The 18216-nt window shown below is 44.7% G+C and overlaps 1 protein-coding gene and 1 long non-coding RNA gene across 5 annotated transcripts in view; one reads left to right on the top strand and one right to left on the bottom strand.

Annotated features, from left to right (window-relative positions):
* FAM13A (family with sequence similarity 13 member A) overlaps window positions 1–18216 on the top strand; it is a 149046-nt gene that overhangs the window by 95083 nt on the left and 35747 nt on the right. For all 4 annotated transcript variants that reach the window (XM_081206972.1, XM_081206971.1, XM_081206973.1 and 1 more), the window contains 4 exons: window positions 3273–3314; window positions 13403–13462; window positions 14247–14426; window positions 17353–17539. In XM_081206972.1, coding sequence (XP_081063098.1) covers window positions 3273–3314; window positions 13403–13462; window positions 14247–14426; window positions 17353–17539 — 469 coding nt within the window. The remainder of the gene's footprint in view (window positions 1–3272; window positions 3315–13402; window positions 13463–14246; window positions 14427–17352; window positions 17540–18216) is intronic.
* Window positions 4762–6690, bottom strand: LOC308594397. Its single transcript, XR_014011433.1, has 2 exons — window positions 5283–6690; window positions 4762–5032 (listed from the first exon to the last, which is right to left on the bottom strand). It is a non-coding gene; the product is annotated as an uncharacterized lncRNA (long non-coding RNA).

Below are 18216 nucleotides of genomic sequence, written 5' to 3' on the forward strand. Positions count from 1 at the left end.
CCGAGACAGTAGACTGATGCTGCTGTTACTTCTGGCTGCAGGAGAATGATCACATTCTGAAATTCTCTCCTGTCTTTTCATTTTAAAATTTCAACTGATTTTTAAACTTATTACATTGTTGTGTTGCTTGCACACTGCTTGGGGACAGGTGCAACTAAGTGGTATGTAAGTGGTTTATAAACATATACCGTATTTTCCCCCTGTATAACACGCACCCATGTATAAGACAAGCCCTATTTTGAAGGACTCCAATTTAAGAAAATGGGGGGAGTTATTGAGCTTTTTTGGGGGAGGGGGAATCACAGCTGCAACCAATCACCCATCCCCGCTATGCGCTATCCATGTATAAGACGACCCCCAATCATAGCTGTCAATTTACAGATTTGAAAACAAGGGACCGGCAGCCTCGAAAATAAGGGACCAGCAGCCAAAATAAGGGATTTTGCTTCGCTTATGAGTTCCATCGGCCCTACCCCACCCAAGAGGGAGGGAGAGAGACTCTTGCCCACACCGCCCGCGAGCCTGGCATGAGGCAGTTGCAGCGGTGCCGCGGCCGCTGAAGCACCACCCTTCTGCATCCCTCCCCATCCCCTCCTCTTCCTCCTCCCTCAGGCTGCCGCTGCCGCTGCCGCCTCCAGCTTCCCCTGGCAGCACGGCGGAAGCCTTGCAAGAGAGGGGCTGCCTACCTGCCTGCCACCACCCGTCTTTCACAATTTGCTCCTGAGGGGGGAAAGGGAGAGACGGAGACGCGGCAGCTCATGCGTGCTCTCACTCTCTCAAGGCAGAGACCCCCGAGCCGCTGCTTCCCTCCTGAGCCGGGTGAGCGTGAAACCAGGGAAATTTAAGGGACATCATCAGTCCGAGACATCAGCAGGACACGGCGCTGGGATAAGGGAGTTTCCCACCAAATAAGGGACGGTTGACAGCTATGCCCCCAATTTTGAACATTATTTTGCAGTAAGAAAACCTTGGTTTATACATGGAAAAGTACAGTAAATATAAACAATAAAAACTGAGCACAAACAGAAAAGCAGCATGGCTGGCAATCAGACTGTGACTGGGACGTTTCTCTCTTGATATGCTCGTCCCCTGTTGCATAGAGACTTTTATATTTTTAATCTGGAGGAATATCCCAAACTGGGATTTCCCCAGATTTTTGCAGCCTGGTGTGCTGCAGTCCCTTTTGCCACCCCATCCAAAACTTGTTCTTCTGCATGCATGGACTTAGCATGCAACTTTGATTTTTTTACTTTAGTTCAAATTGCTCTGGAAGTTGTTTTTCTGCAGGGGTCTTCTATCTGAGGTCAGAGCAGAATGCCATTAAATATAGTTCAGCAACCAAAACAGCTTGATTATATTTTAAGTACCCAAATATTTGGTGAGGGTGACATGGCCTTTCAACTTCTGAACAGGCACATGTGGCTTCCCTGGCAAGTCCCTTTGCAAACATTTGCTCTGACCCTCCAAAGGTCTTTGTAGATTGGCTAGATTAATTCATCGGGGAGGGAAAGTCCATGTTTAACTGCTCCAAACTTAAGAAGAGTGTTTCTTGTTTAGGGCAGGAGGGAGTCATTGTCAGTTGGGTTGTAGCAGTGGGGAACACAACACCATATAGAGGCAAAACAGCTAAGGGCTTGAGACAAGGAGTCTATCATTGACTTGGGTTCACCAAGAGAAACTGGTAGAGGGATAGTGATGGTGCAAGGTGTACAGGATTGTGTGTGTGTGTGTGTCTGTGTGTGCGCACGCGTGCCTTGTGGCTCTTCCACAGTGTTCGTTTCTGACAGGTCCACAAGAAGAAAAGTTGTTGAACCTCACTTTAAGTAACAGATGTGTAATGATTCAAAACAAAAGGGCAAAAGGCAGTCGTCGTTGCATCCCCATTATCTAGCACAATACTTTTGGGAAATGATGGAAAGGTGTGAGGGAAGGTTGAAGAGAAATCTCTTCTCCCTACTCTTCTCCCTACTCCCATAACCATTTAATGTGTGAGTGTTTGTTTTCACAAACGACATTCATAATTGGAGACCACAGTTATTTCATTGTCAAAGCTGGCTTTTTCTTTCTATAAATTAGCATCGGTGAACCCATTTCTTGGCTTTCAAACTCTGGGTTGTCAGAGAGTCCAAGATATTGTCAAGACTCCTACGCAACTTGAGACCGGGATACCTAAAAGATTTCCCCGCCTCTTACATAACCAGTTGGTTGCTATGCTCTGCAGTAGATGCACTTTTGCAGATAACCATTTCACCACCACAAGGTCCATTCTGTATGGTGCAGGATTCACCATACAGTGTGGCAACACCTACACGCTGAAACTCCCTTCCATTACATAACAGAGAAACGGTATCTCTTGTCATATAGAAGTTGCTCCAGCACCATGTCCATTTTGGTTTCTTTCTCCCGCATCTTTTCCAGCTTTTCAATATCATTTTTTTAGGTGTGGTCTTGGAGACACAGTATTCCAAGTGTGGTCACACCATGTAGAAGCTTACAGTGGTACCTCAGGTTAAGTACTTAATTCGTTCCGGAGGTCCGTTCTTAACCTGAAACTGTTCTTAACCTGAAGCACCACTTTAGCTAATGGGGCCTCCTGCTGCTGCCACGCCGCCGGAGCACAATTTCTGTTCTCATCCTGAAACAAAGTTCTTAACCCGAGGTACTATTTCTGGGTTAACAGAGTCTGTAACCTGAAGCGTATGTAACCTGAAGCATATGTAACCCGAGGTACCACTGTACTTTACCACTTCTATGCATTTAATTTTGATGGCATGGTTTTGAAACCAGCATTTTACATTGGTTTTTCTCTCCCTCCGTCCCCCCTCCCCCTATTTTTTTTAGTAAGAGAAATTGTAAACTTCTTTAGAAGCCAATTGTTCATTTGTGGAACCACAGAAAGCCCCTGTTCCTCCCCGCCACCTCCCAGTCCTGGTTATGCTTATAGCGGATCATTGCAACGTTGCTATAGAAATAGCCCTTGAAGTCCTGCACAGCTGCTCAGGCTCCTGAAAGCTCAGCAGTTTTATCTAGTTCTGCCTTGGTGAGCACTAGCAAAACGACTTGGGGTTTTGTAACCTTGAAGAATGTAATTTAACACTCCCCCCCCCTCCCCTGCAAGCCTCTGTCTCTGGCCTTGCAGCAAAACATGCCTATCAGCACAGCTTCTTTTCCAGCCTCTGCTACTCAGATCTCAGTGGTTCAGTATGAATTAGCTTGCAAATGAAGGGCAGGAACTTGCATGCTAATGACAAATATGTTGTCTTCTTTTTCAGCTCTCAAGAGGATGAAAGGCCCATGTCACCGTTCTACCTAAGGTATTTACGTACTTCTACTTGCTTGTCTCCACTATGTTTCAGCTTTGTAAGAAACTGCTGCGGATGGGAGACAGTTATTAGTGTTTTCTGCATTATTTTTAAAGTGTGCTCTAACGGACATGTCCTTGCTTAGCCAATGAAAGGAATCAGCTGTTCTGCATCCAGGCCAGGTGCAACAAAGCTCTTTTTCACACAACACATAATTGTGGAAATCGCTGCCACAAAGAAGTGCCGCAGGCTGCATGTATTCAGTGAAAACATGGAGGGAGAAGTGGTTTCATACATACTGACCCCACCCATTGAAAGCAGCATGGTCAGAGGGACACATAAACCTTGCGACAGCGGTTACTGGGGCCCAGTCAGACTGGTAGGCCAGAAGGTTGGGAGACAAACAGCAGGGGGAGCCAGAGCCAATAACAAAAGTCTCTATGGCTTTTCCTGATTTCTACACATCGGTTTCTCAATCTCAGAATGCCAGGGATTTGTTGCTTATTTTAGCTAGGAGATGTTTAGGGATTTTTCTTCTTGTTGTTTTAAATAATATAGTGGAGATAGTTTGGGAAGGGCTGTGGCAAAGTGATAGGGCATCTGCTTTGTACAAGATCACCGGCATGTCTAAGTAGGAGAGACCCCCTGTCCAAAACCTTGGAAAGCCTCTTGCAGTCATTATAGACAATAATTCACTCCTGGTTTGACTTGGTTTCCCACGTTTCTGTGATTATATAAGGAGATGCTTGTGCAAATGTTTCATATCACACATAGGAACAAATGGCATTCCGGAGGTCTTCGCATTTTGAAAGTTGTATTCCAGGCTTGCTTTTATCATTCCTGGAATATTTGAATACAGGAAAAGCATCTAGGGCATAATCTCCTGGTGGGACTACTCGGTGAGCAGGTCTTGGAAGCGCATTGGTGGTGTGCCCCATTTAAATCAATATCTCGTTAATTAAAGCAAAGCAATAATCTAGCTTTGCGACATAATTCCCTGTTGCACAGCTTGTTTCTTTTTGTTACTTCACTTAGCATCATAATGCACCCCTGATTACATTTGGCAGCTTGTTTATTTAAAAAGGAAGGAAGGAAGAAAGAATGGCTGCTCAGTGTCACACACCAGAAACGCGTGGTTTGCCAAGAGGAGTTAATTTGGCAGGGAATGTGGCCACAAGGTGGCCAATGGCGGGTGCTTCGTCGCCTGAGAGCTCTCGTGGCAAGAGGCAGCTCTTGCTGCTTCAACAACTCCTGCCATTTATCTTCCCTGCCTTGCTGCAGAAACCAAAGGGGGGGGGGGAATTGCCCTGCGATTCCATGCCAGAAGCTGCTTTGCAAGACATCTCTTTTCTTTTCCCACCCTGCCGTTTTGCTGACTTCCTGCCCCGCCGCGCTTGCCTTGATGTAGACATATTTATGCGATAGAACAACTGAGCAATTAACGTAAACACATGGAGGATGTGGGCTGCAGCTTTTATACAGTACACAGAGTACAATGGTCGAGAGGAGAGACGGTTATGTAACATGCTGGGTGGGTGCAAACAAGAGCTGTCCATATTCCAAGGACTGCACGGTGCTTTTTCTCTTGCCAGCTGGCAGGAACGCTATGTATATGCCTTTTTTTATTCTTCTTATCATCGGCGCTGCAAATGTTGCAGAGTTTCTGATGAGCGCAGCGGCTTGTGTTCCTTAACAATCTCCTCTCTCCCGTTTCAGTCAAGGGACGTAACCTAAAGAGCACAGCGGAATGATTAAACAAACATCTGTAACATTAGAATCTTAATTGTCTGAAATTCCTTTTAGACTTGGTGCACTCTTAAATCCCCCTCCATGTGGGTGCAGCCCTGTGTAAATCCAAGTGCAGACATCTGCTTAACCTTGAGCCAGTTTCTACAGCCCTATCTGTAAAAGTAGACAAATAACCGGAGGCTTTCAGTCAAAGATTTGGCCTGTTATTTGCTCTGCACATCTTCTCCCTACCTGTTGCGTGTCTGTCTTCTTTCCCCTGTGACTCCTCTTCCTTGCCTTGTCCGCTGCATTGTTCCAGCCCTCCTTTCCTAGATTCCCCTGTCTCTGTTTCCCTTAGCACAGCCTCTGCCAATCTGGCGCCTTCCAGATGTTTTGGACAACAACTCTCAGCCAGGCCAGTTGTGCACCTGGCCTCCCATCCCTATGGCAGGTTGAGACTCTAAGCAAGAGAGCAGCTAAGCCAATGGTAACCAGTGGCTTGGCCAGCCCCACTGTGACAGACAGGCAAGTAGCTGAGCCAATCACAGCTGGAGTTCATCACCACCATGACCACTGCTTAGTGCACTATAAGGTTTTTTTAACAATATAAAACAATATGCTATTTCTCAATTTTGTGGTGGTGCTAAATTGACACAAGAATCTTGCATGCCAAAAATATTGTTTATATGACTAAAAGCAAATAGCACTTGGAACCGTGATTGCCTTCCCTCCATTGTTTTATTAAGAGCAACAAAAACTATATTATATTATCAAACATGTGATACAATTCCATTCAAATAAACAGGAATATTGTCATCCATTTTAGGAGGTGTCAGTTGTAGCTTAAAACATGAAGCTGCCATGTTTTAATAGGTTAAAAGCCAAGAGGATCATTGTTTGGTTTTCTAAATCTTTGTACACAAAAACTTTCTGTGCCTTGTCTTTTGCTTGGTAATCCTGGGTTTATATTAGCACGGAGATTCTTAGATAAGCAGGGCGTACTTCAGAAAACTGAAAAGAACAGGTGGTGTATGTCAACAGGGGTAGATAAGAAACTTTCAGGTAATGCAAGCAGGGCCTGGGTCTCCGGGTGTTTAGGTCAGCCAAGTAGAAATGATCAGTTGTACACGAGAAAACCATGTTCTGATTGGACTTTAGAGATGCTTGGCAGAGGCAGCAGAATACTCTTGTGCAAAACAAAATTTGACATCATGAATGGCTTCTGTCCATGAGCCAGAGAAAGACTTAATTCCTATTATGCTAGTGGGTACAATGTATAGAGAAGGGACATCTAAGACGCAGGCCCCTTTCCTTTTCGTATTGAAAATATCAGGCTCGTCTCCTGAAGGAGGCACCAAGTCTCTTCTAGAGCAGGATTTGCCAGTACTGTGAAAATATATCTGCTAATATATCTGCCAGTTGATTGCCTTTGGTGTCTGAGAAAGGTCTCATTCAACATCCCATCAAAAATACAGAACGCATGAGGGACTCTATGCTGTTCCTGGCCCAGCAGTTCCTGTTTGCTCTAGCTCAGCATCTCCTACGTAACCTCACGGCAGCTATTTTTTATTATGCCACACCACCCCGGCAGCCATTTTGTGACTGGCGCCCACAGAAACTTCCTTCTCGGAATTCCAGATATGTCCTTGCAGTCCAAAAAGGTTGGCGATCCCTGTTCTAGAGGGGGAAGCAGTGTGCTGGTGGTGGTGCTGATGGTCCCTCAGAAGAGAAGTCTGTCTTTTGGTTTGCTTTTGTGACGCTGGGCTCCAACAACTGTCGTCGTTTTTTAGGAAAGCTCTCTAGCGCCAACTCGGTTAACTGCGTGTTGCAAGCAAATGCATTTAAGTAATCTGTGGTGCCATATTTTGAAACTAAAGCCCCTTTTTTAAAAAAGTGGGGGATTGTAAAGGACTGAAGGGGCAGGATGCTTAACCTGCCTCCTCACAACACTGTGAGTCTAAGCATTTTCCCCTGTGTGGTTCTATGGGGCAGAAGCAGCCATTTTGGAGAACAGTAAGGAGCTGACAAATGGGGAAGGGTTAAAAATCAGGGGTTAACTGCCACTCCTTTGGGCATAAAGGTGGAATTTAATTTAAAAAATTATCCACCCACCCTTGGCTGCCCCTTAACTCTGAAATGCTCTGTTTTCAATGTAAGCTAATTTAATTTGTTTTTGTTTTTTAAAAAGCTTAATTTGAACTTGCACCCAGATCTCAGCAGGGCTTATTACCAAGAAGCTCAGGCCGTGTCAGTGTTTTTGGGGAGTTAGGGTTAGACGTTGCTTTTTTTACTTTAGCAGAGTGGCGTTGTGGTTGGAGTCTTGCGTTCGAATCCCCGCTCAGCCGTGAAGCTCACTGAGTGACCTTCGGCCAGTCACTGCCTCTCAGCCTCATGTGCCACACAAGGTTGTTGGGATTAAGTGAGGGGGAAGAAAACCATGTGTGTTCACTTTAAGCTCCTTGGAGGAAAAAGGTGGTTTATAAATGCGGCAGATAAATGAGAATGATGTCACACTGTCTGAGTTTAACAGGCATGATTTTGTGCCCCCCCCCCCAAAAAAAATCTAATATAGGAGAGTCCATGCCCTGGGTGGAGAGAGCATAGACTTGCCAAAGTGAATAATACAGGAGAGGTCCCTGTGGGTAGCCTCAGCGAAAATCTTTGCACGCCCTCCTGGCTAGGCTTTCAGCTGCAGGTGTCGCTGCTCACAAATCCCCAGCGATGATTTGATTAGAGGAAAGGGGGAGGAAAGTGCAAGAGTAAATAATTGCTTTCTGCCTGGACAACTTCCTCGATAAGAGAAGCAGCCGCCTTGCAAACACACCAGGGCACACGATGACAGACGTGTGAAAATGCTGCAAGGAAGCTAGACTTCAGCCTTGCCTGCTCCCCTGTTAAAAGCCGATTGATCTGCAGGCACTTGCCTCCGTGCTGTAAAAAGAAAAGGCCTCACCTCATTTCCGTGCATCGAAGCTGCTGCTGCTGCTGCTGCTGCTGCTAAAAGACACAAGGTCAGGCCAAGCTTGCTGTGGTTCCCGGTCAGTTGGTATCTCTGCAGATACATATGGCCAACATGAGTACCGTACAGATGTTGTCATTGTGTTGCAGCTCCCTGATGACTCTGTGTTCATCCTCTGAGACCCTTCTTTGTGCACCTCTTCCACGTGGGGCCGGAAGAGTGGCAACACGAGAATGGGGCCTTTTCTGCAGTGGCTTCCCATTTGTGGAATGCTCTCCCCAGCAAGGCTGGCACCTTCATTATATATCTTTAGGTGCCAGGCCTTTGGCTGATTAATACTCTATGGCCTTTTAAATGTGTTTGTGGGAGGGGGGCATTATTGTATCATTGCTTCTGTTTTGACTATCTCTCTTGTGCTTTTATCGTGTATTTTTATCTTGAGATCTTTTTATGAAGGGCGGCATATGAATCTAATAAATCATAGAATCATAGAGTTGGAATAGACCACAAGGGCCATCAAGTCCAACCCCCTGCCAAGCAGGAAACACCATCAGAGCACTCCTGACATATGGTTGTCAAGCCTCTGCTTAAAGACCTCCAAAGAAGGAGACTCCACTACACTCCTTGGCAGCAAATTCCACTGTCGAACAGCTCTTACTGTCAGGAAGTTCTTCCTAATGTTTAGGTGGAATCTTCTTTCTTGTAGTTTGGATCCATTGCTCCGTGTCCGCTTCTCTGGAGCAGCAGAAAACAACCTTTCTCCCTCCTCTATATGACATCCTTTTATATATTTGAACATGGCTATCATATCAGCCCTTAACCTCCTCTTCTCCAGGCTAAACATGCCCAGCTCCCTTAGCCGTTCCTCATAAGGCATCGTTTCCAGGCCTTATGACCCTGACCCTGTAAGACTGGACCACAAATAAATAAAAGAATCCTAAGGACTAGCGCCTTAACTCGTTTTTAGGCCTTGCTTTGGCGAGACCTGGAGGTCTGTCCTAAGTTGAAGCCCTGGTGTTCTTCTTCTTCTTAGAATCATAGAATCGTAAGAGAGATGGAAGGGACCACAAGGGTCATTTAGTCCAACCCCCTGCGATGCAAGACTCTTTTGCCCAACATAGGGCTCGAACCCACAACCCTGAGATTCAGATTCTCACACTGTACCAAGTGAGCTATCCCACCAGTTCTTCTCTGTTACATTTGTACCCCACCTTTCCTTCAAGGAGATCAAGGTGACCTAGATAGTTCTCATCCCCTTCTGATCCTCACAACAATCCTGTGAGGTAGGTCGGGCTGAGATCATGTGACCGGCTCAGGGTCACCCAGCAAGCTTTGCCTTAGAAGAATGCCACCCGTCTCTGCTTTGGCTGATGAATAGACTGCTTCTTTCTAGACTAACCCAACTTGTTCTGGGTAGCAGCGAGGGGTTCACACATTACAGTGGTACCTCTGGATGCGAACGAGATCCATTCCGGAGCCCCGTTCACATCCTGAAGTGAATGCAATCCACAGGTCGCGATTCGCTGCTTCCGCTCATGTGCGTGACATCATTTTGAGCATCTGCGCATGCGTGAGCGGCGAAACCCGGAAGTAACGCACTCCGTTACTTCCGGGTCGCCGCAGAGCGCAACCCGAAAAGGCTGAAGCGACTTCAACCTGAGGTATGACTGTACTAGAAAGTACTAGCAGGAATGCTTAGCGGTAAGTCCGAAGAAGCACACCGGAGACAAACTGTTTGAGAAGCAGGACGCTTGAAGCGTTTTCTTGTTTAGCAAGTGTCCAATAGGGTGGTGTTCTGAGCCTTGCATTTCGCAGCGTATCTGCCTCCCTCAGCGACACCATGCCGCTCTTGTTTGCACACGTGCAGGCCAGCCAGCTGGGCGAACTAATTCTTTTGCCGATAAGAGGATCAAGCCCAACGAAATGTTTTAAGCTCATAACAACTTGGTTTATGAATACTGTAGTCAGGCTCTGAACTTCAGTAACATGTCACATGGCCCCTCTTATCTGCAAAGCTGAGTCAGCGGGATGGAGGAGGCGGAGAGACAGGACTCCTGCACGTCTCAGACCTGACCTTGCCTCCCAGTTCAGAGAGCCGCTCCGAAGACAAGGCCCCGCATCAGGCTGTGTTTTCGCTTCCTGGGAAGACCAAACTTTGACGATGATAGGTAGCCCCACGGAGAGGTCATTGCAGTAGTCCAAGCGGGAGATAACTAGAGCATGCGCCACTCTGGCGAGACAAGTCGGCGGGCAGGTAGGGTCTCAACCTGCGTACCAGATGGAGCTGCCCTGGACACAGAATTGACCTGCGCCTCCATGGACAGCTGTGAGTCTAAAATGACTCCCAGGCTGCGCACCTGGTCCTTCAGGGACACAGTTGCCCCATTCAGTATTGTCCTACGTGGCATCACTTACGCCTAGGGAAATCATGTGCATTGTTGTATCTGGTAAATTGGGCATGTGGCTGCTTTCAGGCCGGTGACACGAGGCGGAAAATTTCCCCAGTGCCTTATTTTTCCACAGAAAATGTCCAACGTTGTAAGTCCATTAGGAACAATGAACGGATGCCAATTGCAAATAAGTACAGTGGTGCCTCGGGTTAAGTACTTAATTCGTTCCGGAGGTCCGTACTTAACCTGAAACTGTTCTTAACCTGAAGACCACTTTAGCTAATGGGGCCTCCTGCTGCTGCCGTGCCGCTGGAGCACGATTTCTGTTCTCATCCTGAAGCAAAGTTCTTAACCTGAAGCACTATTTCTGGGTTAGCGGAGTCTGTAACCTGAAGTGTATGTAACCTGAAGCGTATGCAACCCGAGGTACCACTGTATTGGGTAGGCTACGCAGTTTCACAGTTTTTATCTCCATTTGGTGATGTCTGTTAATATAAACTTGCTAAATTAGACCCCTCCCTAGGGCACAGTTGCCCATGCAGTGATAACCTCACAGTCGAATTACTGCAATGTGCTCCATGCAAGGTGACCCTTCGCCAGAGGCTGCAGCTCATGCAGAACCCAGCAGCTAGGTTGTGGGGACAAACTTGTGGAGACAAACTACTGACAGCACATAGCACCCTGCTTGTGGGATTGTGTCAGCTGCTCTTGTACTGCTGAGCCACGTTCAGGATGATGATGCTAATATAGAAAGCCCTGTACAGCTCAGGACCAGGTTACCTGAGAGACTGCCTTATCCAGTAGATCTACACAGATCACTGAAGTCTGCAGGAGAATTTCTCCTGCAAGCCCCAAAGATCTCAGAAGCCAGGTTTGCAGTAACTCACAGTAGGGATTTTACTGTGGGGTGGAGTAGCATTCCTGTTGAGGTAGAACAGGTGCATAATTTTTTACAATGTGTGTCTACCAGTTATGGTTTTAGTCTTGTCTTAAATGTTTTTGTTTTGCTTTTGTGCTTTTAAGCGTTTTTAATAATGTATTCAAATGCCTTTGTCTCAAGGCATTTACACAGATTATTAAAAATGTGCTGTTGTTTAGGAGGCAGTGAATTAATGGTGGTAGTCGTAATAATAGTAATATAATAATAATAATAATAATAATAATAATAATAATAATAATAATAATAATAACGCTTCAGAAAATTTCCCAGTGCAGACCGAAGTTTCTCCCAATACAAATCACCCTAAGCAAATAGGGTGTATAGGAAAACTTACCACAAAACACACCAGTGCTCCTGCCACATTGGCACATGATAAGAAGCAGTGCAAGGAGACTGAATCTGCGTTAGGAACGAAAGAGTTGCCATTCACCTAGTTCAGCCTTCATGGGCAGAAAGGCATTTCTGTGAAACTTGCAAGGCAAGCATAAGGGCGCAGCTCTCTCCTGCTGTTTACCCCTAGCACCTGGTATACTCCTTCCATACATGGAGGGTCTCTCAGCTGCTTGAAGCCACGGGTCAACAGGTGCATTGATCACACAATCACAGGTGCCTTCTGTGCAAAGCAGGAAGGCAAGGGAGGACGTGTCTGTAAACAAGTGGTGGGCGCGTGTTTCATCCCAATTACGTAGTTTGCCAATTGATCTCCCCATTATTCACTGTGCAATACAGTCGCACCTTGGTTCTCAAACAGAATCCGTTCCAAAAGTCTGTTTCGATTTCCAAAAACACTCAAAAACCAAGGCGCGGCTTCCAGTTGGCTGCAGGAGCTTCCTGCACTCAATCAGAAGCCCCGTCGGACGTTCGGGTTCCAAAGAACGTTCGCAAACCGGAACATTCATTTCCGGGTTTGCGGCATTCGGGAGCCAAAACGTTTGAGAACTAAGCTGTTTGGAAACTAAGGTATGGCTATATTCACAAGAAGAACACACAGCAGATGTATCTGCCATTGCAAATCTGCTTAGCTGCTTTAAGTTAAATGCGTGTTCTTTTCAAAAAGCCAGTCTGCTTCTTTTTGTGCTGATCATTTTTGAGAGGTGCATATTGTGTTATAAGCTGTGTGTTAAATTTGTGAGAGGCTCTGAAATTTGTTTGCGTGTTGTTTCTAACCTACTCTTATCATGGCAGATTGGTCAGAAATAGTGGCTGAATCATTGCTGCTTAGGAGTTTGCAGTCTGAGAGTTGATTTGCATTTACATGTTGCATCATTTGATTAATGAAATTCCAAGTGGTAACTTGCACTTGTGAGTTGTCACCACAGATATATGATGTCTCTAGTAATATAGGATTGATGAATTGACAGATAAAATTGGGGGGGGGGATTAAGTATCTAAGATGACACATCTTTTTGAAGTCAAAAAACCAGGACAAAGATGAAATGGTTTTGTAGCAAACAGGATTTCTTTTGTCAAAAGAACTTTCTTCTCCCAATAATACTGTGTAGCCTTGAGATGCTCTGAATTTTAAAGAACTGATTTTGTTTTGTTTGATCAGTTTTATATTATCGTTCAGATTATTCATATAATGCATTTTGTTTTTTTAAAAGAAAAATGTTTTTTTGGGGGGACTTACTTTAAATAAAACAGTGTAAGTTCAAATGCACAGCTGACAATAACAGACGATTCTCGCCTTATTTCTTGCATAATGTGTTGCTTCTCGTAAGGATAGTCTTATAAAACTGGAAGAACCTGGCAACTAAGCATACACTTCTCTTTCTTCACACGATAATAAGGCATCTTTGCAAATAATTTGCCAAATGTTACTAGTCCACAATTTGTTGAAAAGAAAATTATGATGCCTTTTGCTGAAGTCAGTTGACTTTTTCATCTGACATCAATTGAACAGAAATCGAAGTTACATGCATGTATGCATGAAACTGATCCAAGGTGTGCTTATATTTTGGGAGGCCTTTTTAATTCATTAAACAGATCATTCAGAATTCAAGCAAAGCTCTGGGGTTCTCTAAGCAGCTTTTCTTAATGTTCTTTGAGACTTGCATATAACTTTTGAATTCCTTTCATGCAGTGCTCACGTGTCGCAAGTCAGCAGCAGCAACAGCAACAGCAGCCTCCCTCCTACTGGAGAGTAAGTGTCTGCTTTTATGTCTTCTTTGGTTTTGAATTGTTCTTGTTATATGTGTGCGCATGTGTTTTGTTGACTCTGCAAAAGCTCAAGGAAAGTATCCTTGATAAAGTTTGCTAGCTCAGGCTGTTGTCCTGTAGATATGGCCATCTGTCACAGATGCTTTAGTTGACATCCTTACCTTTGAGGGGGCCGGACTGGATGATCCTCAGGGTCCCATCAAACGCTACGATTCTGTGATTCTATACAGTAATGTCATTTGAGACACTTTGATTAAAACATTTTGTGGGTCTTCCTGTGCTTTGGAAGAATTTTGTGCAAGGTTGGGCAGAGTGGTCTACTGATGGACCACTAATAAATTTCTGGTGGACTACCTCCTGCCTGCTGGGTTGCAAGGCTTCTGGTAAAGAATTCTAGACCAAATGTAATGTATTCCTATCCCTCAGTTTAGGGTAAAATCAATCCAGCAGGGTTGTGTACTTGAGCAAGGCTGCATTCTTAGGATCACTTAAAGCAATGTATATATGCCTTAGCTGTTACAGAAATCTCAAATATGCACCCTTGCTTGTACATAGTGTTTGTAGTGTTTGCTACTTCAACAAAGTTTGCTGCCTCATACGCCTTCAGGCTATGCCCTGGATTGCAGTAGCAGAATTTTTCCTTCTAAGTTCTGCTAGAAGAGGTTCTTCTTGATAAATCTACACGTGAGATTTTACCCTCGTTTTTGTAGCTCCATCATTCTTAACGTTCCTTTGCTTTCTTGCATATTTGTTTGTTGGTTTTACAGATACTTAGAAAAGACAATCCGGTCAGCAGTCGAGCAACATCTTTTTGACGTTCATGGATCCGGCGGTCAAAGCTCTGAAGAATCCGAGTCGGGAACATCATCCACGTCCTCAAACGTGTCTGCCCGGCAGCGACGGAGGCATCATAAAGAACAGGATGAAGCCCGAAGGAACAGAGATATGTACGATTGCAATTTCTGCCTCTCTATGTGTTCAGCCTGAAATCTGTAGCATGTACTAGTACACAGTATTGGTTTAGATGGGTCAGGGAACTGCCGTGATAGAGAGCAGCTTCAAAGAGCATTAAAAGTGATGTTCTGCCTTGTTGCTGTCACAGTGCATAGCTGATGGAAACATTTCCACCCCCCTCCCTTTACGTTTTTGGGAGAAATGTAGCATCAATTTCCGCAAGTAAAAAATTAATGGAAAACCACCACCACCAAAACGTTTCCTTTTATAAAGGTGAACCCAAAATGTAAGCCCTCTTGCAAAACAGGAGTGTTTCCCAATCCCAAGAGTGTCTTAATGTTTCTCCCTGTACTAGTAGCCATGCTGAGATGCTTCTCAAGTAAGTAGGTCAGAGATGGGCTAGTGTACAGGCGTACGTGTTTAGCGGCATATAGCACTGCAGTTGGGTGTCGTCGTCCCCAACCTCTGTGCAGCCTTCCTATTGAATTGCAGATCTGCCTTTTTGCGTGTCTTCCAGCCTCTCAAGTCCTTTCATTTGCACACCAACCGACTATAAACTTATGAAGGAAACCTTAGCTGAGCAGCATCTGAAAATTGATCCGTTTATAGCATGGCCTTTTTTTAAAAAAATAAATTTTTAAAAATCCATTGTGGTGAACTGTAAAAAGCCAGAATTTCTGCAGAGCTTATTATTTTGGTTTTGTGAACTCTTCGCAAGATTGACCACAGACCTTAAGCAGAACGTCAGAAGTGGCACCACGTTGAGATGTTCAGGTTTAGAATGTTGGGTAGTAAGCAAGAAGCCCTGCTTTGGGGTACTTGGAATCATGATCAGGAAATACATTGATGAAAAACCTCTGTACAAATTGGGCATGATAGATTCCCAGATAAACTTCTATCCTTTCTGTTCAGCAACAACATACCAACCTAGTTCGCACGACACCATAAGCCAAGACCAAGTGAATATGCAGGCTCCCAGAGAGATGGATAGATAGATTGATTGAACTCCTTGCTCGCTTCTTCAGAGCCAGCCATTATTCAGTCTAGGCTGATGTGCTAACACTGCAGACATCAAGCTGCGTCCTGGTGAGCCCCAAAAAGGATTGGCAGGGAGAAAAAAGAGCCCTGCAGAGTTCTCCTAATCCCTTAGCTGTGGGGATAGTTGCGTCTGCTACATCAGGCCCTATGTAGACATTGGTCCAGTTCACATGTAATGTTAAACCACTAGGAAAACCATCATGATGTCCTCCAGAGGGGGATGGACTCCTGTCAGCCCCAGCCAGCAAGTCTAGTGGTCACAGATGATGGGAGCTGTCGTCCACAATAACTAGAGGCTGCAATATTGGCTGCTCTTCTTCTTAACCATGGTTTAGCATTGCATGTGACTCTGGCCACTAGGTCACATTGCCAGTGATCGCAGATAATGTTAAACCTGGTGGGAAAACTGGACAAGGACAGAAGGGGGGAATGTGAGCCTTCATCTTTCAGCTCAGTTAGTTAAGAGCGTGGTGCTGATAATGCCAGGGCTACAGGTTTGATTCTCGTATGGGACAGCTGCTTATCCCTTCATTGCAGGGGTTTGGACTAGATGATCCTCAGGGTCCCTTCCAACTCTACAGTTATCCGATTCTTTGCTCATCCCTGCCTAAAAGAAGAAGTCTACGCTAGGGTGTTTTCTTTGGCCTTTCTTCTGCTGTGTCTCCTGGTCAAATGTAAGACTGAAGCAACGTGGTTATGCTCACTTCTTGAACATGCATACAGTTTGGCAGAAACACCTGCTGGGCTGTCTGTGTTCCAAGTCTGCTTTCCCGTTTACGGAAAACTAATTCACTTTTAATTGCTAATAGGCACGAAACATTTTGTCTTATGAAATAACTGACAGGCATAGAATTGGTCCAGTTTACCTACTTCTTTTTTATTGGAGGGCGGAGGTCCCAGCAATTAAAAACCAAGAGGATTTGCGGCTAAGTTTTTAATGAATGTTGTAGCTGAATTGCATGTTTAATGTGTGGATATATATTGCATCTGATTATGTAATAGATTATGTTTCAAAGTAATAATCTGTACAAATTGGAAACAGGCTTGTGAAGGAAATTCCAATAAAACAAATCCCTAGTTTTTTGCTTTGCAGAAAATTATGGTAAAATAATGCAAATCTGGGTACCAAGTGTACAGTTATTTGAATAGAGCAATTTTTAAAAAGTGGGGGAGATGGGAGCTTCTCCAAGTTCTGAAGTTTTATTTTCCATCCATTCCTCTTAATCATGGTGGTCTGTACCAGAACATTAAAGAAATTAATACGGGCCAGCATGTACTGTGTTTGTTGCAATGGATTTCACTTTCATTGGCAATTATAGGGCAGACTTGTTTGCCCTCCTCATTGATCTACCCCAGGGAAGTTTACTAATTTTACTATTAATTTATTTTTATTTATTTTTACTGTTCGTATTTTCATGTATATCTTACTCTCTGGAGCTCAAGTAAGGTTCCCATCAAGGCACTGACCAGGGTCAGATCTGCTTAGCTTCAGGTGGGTTATTATGCCATGTGCCTTCAAACCCATCCTCTGGGGCCACTAGAGATAGACTTGTCACTACCTATGGGCAAATGTCATTTAGTGAAGACTTGGGAAACTTATAAACAAGCCTAGAGCACAGAAATTTTTCCAGAGCTGTGCAAATTCAGGGCAACACATTGGTGTGCTTTCATGAACACTGAGGCAGATTGGTCTTTTAAAAAAATATTTTTATTGATAAATTTCAAGTATACATTTCCATCATTAAATATCCACCATTGTAATCATACATATTCATTGACTTCCCTCCTTCCCCTTCCTTGGCTCTTTAAATTTTCCCGTAATTCCTGCATATTCTAAGAACATCTGAAGCAGATTGGTAACCCTGCAATGTCTTTCTTCAGGGAGGTGATCAATAAGGAGAATATTCCTTCTGGATTTGGCAGCATTGAAGAGTGTATGCTGACTGCTCAAGAAGTAGAAAAACTGCAAGAGGCCGGCTCCGGATATATCGGAGAAAGGAGTAAACCAAAGCGACAGAAATCCAGCACCAAACTTTCTGAGCTTAATGACAACCAGGACAGTCCTCTGGTAAGCAGAGCTGTTAACGTCACTCCTGCTGTTTCCCTCTTTCTTATGAAATGGCTGCAAACTTTGAATTGTTATTGAGCCCTTGCTATTCTGGGTAATGGGTGGAGGAAGAGGAAAGGAGGAATGCAGACAGCTGAGGAAGCAACTTGGGTGCGTGGTTGAAGAAAATAAATAAATAAATAAATAAATAATACCCTGCCCATCTGGCTGGGTTTCCCAGGTGTGGCCAACCAGCCCCTGAAATGTTAGGGGAAGACCACAGTGCTAAAGCAGCTGCTTTGCATTCAAAAAGTCCCAGGTTTATCCCTGGCCCCTCCCCAAGCAGGGCTCCTGTCTGAAATCCCAGAGAGCTGCTGTCAGTCAGTGTAGAAGATACATAGCTAAATGGACAAGTGGTCCAGCATTAGGCAGATTCTTGAGTTTCTATTCATAAGGCCATACCACACACAAGGAGGTTTTTTTTAATCTTGGCATGTGAATGAGTCCATTGTTTTGACTACCCCACACACCATAACTTCAGATCCTTTTGAGCTGGAAACATGATAAATATAGGTATCTGTGACATTTGATTCAAGAATACTATTGATTGCCTCGGCATACGTTGGCAAATAGCAGGCGTCGGAGAAGAGGCTGGAGGGTGATCACAAGGCAGGGTTATTAAGCTCTTTGCGGCTTGT

This window comes from Podarcis bocagei (genome assembly GCF_964188305.1).
Source record: "Podarcis bocagei genome assembly, chromosome: 9".
Lineage (NCBI taxonomy): Eukaryota > Metazoa > Chordata > Lepidosauria > Squamata > Lacertidae > Podarcis > Podarcis bocagei.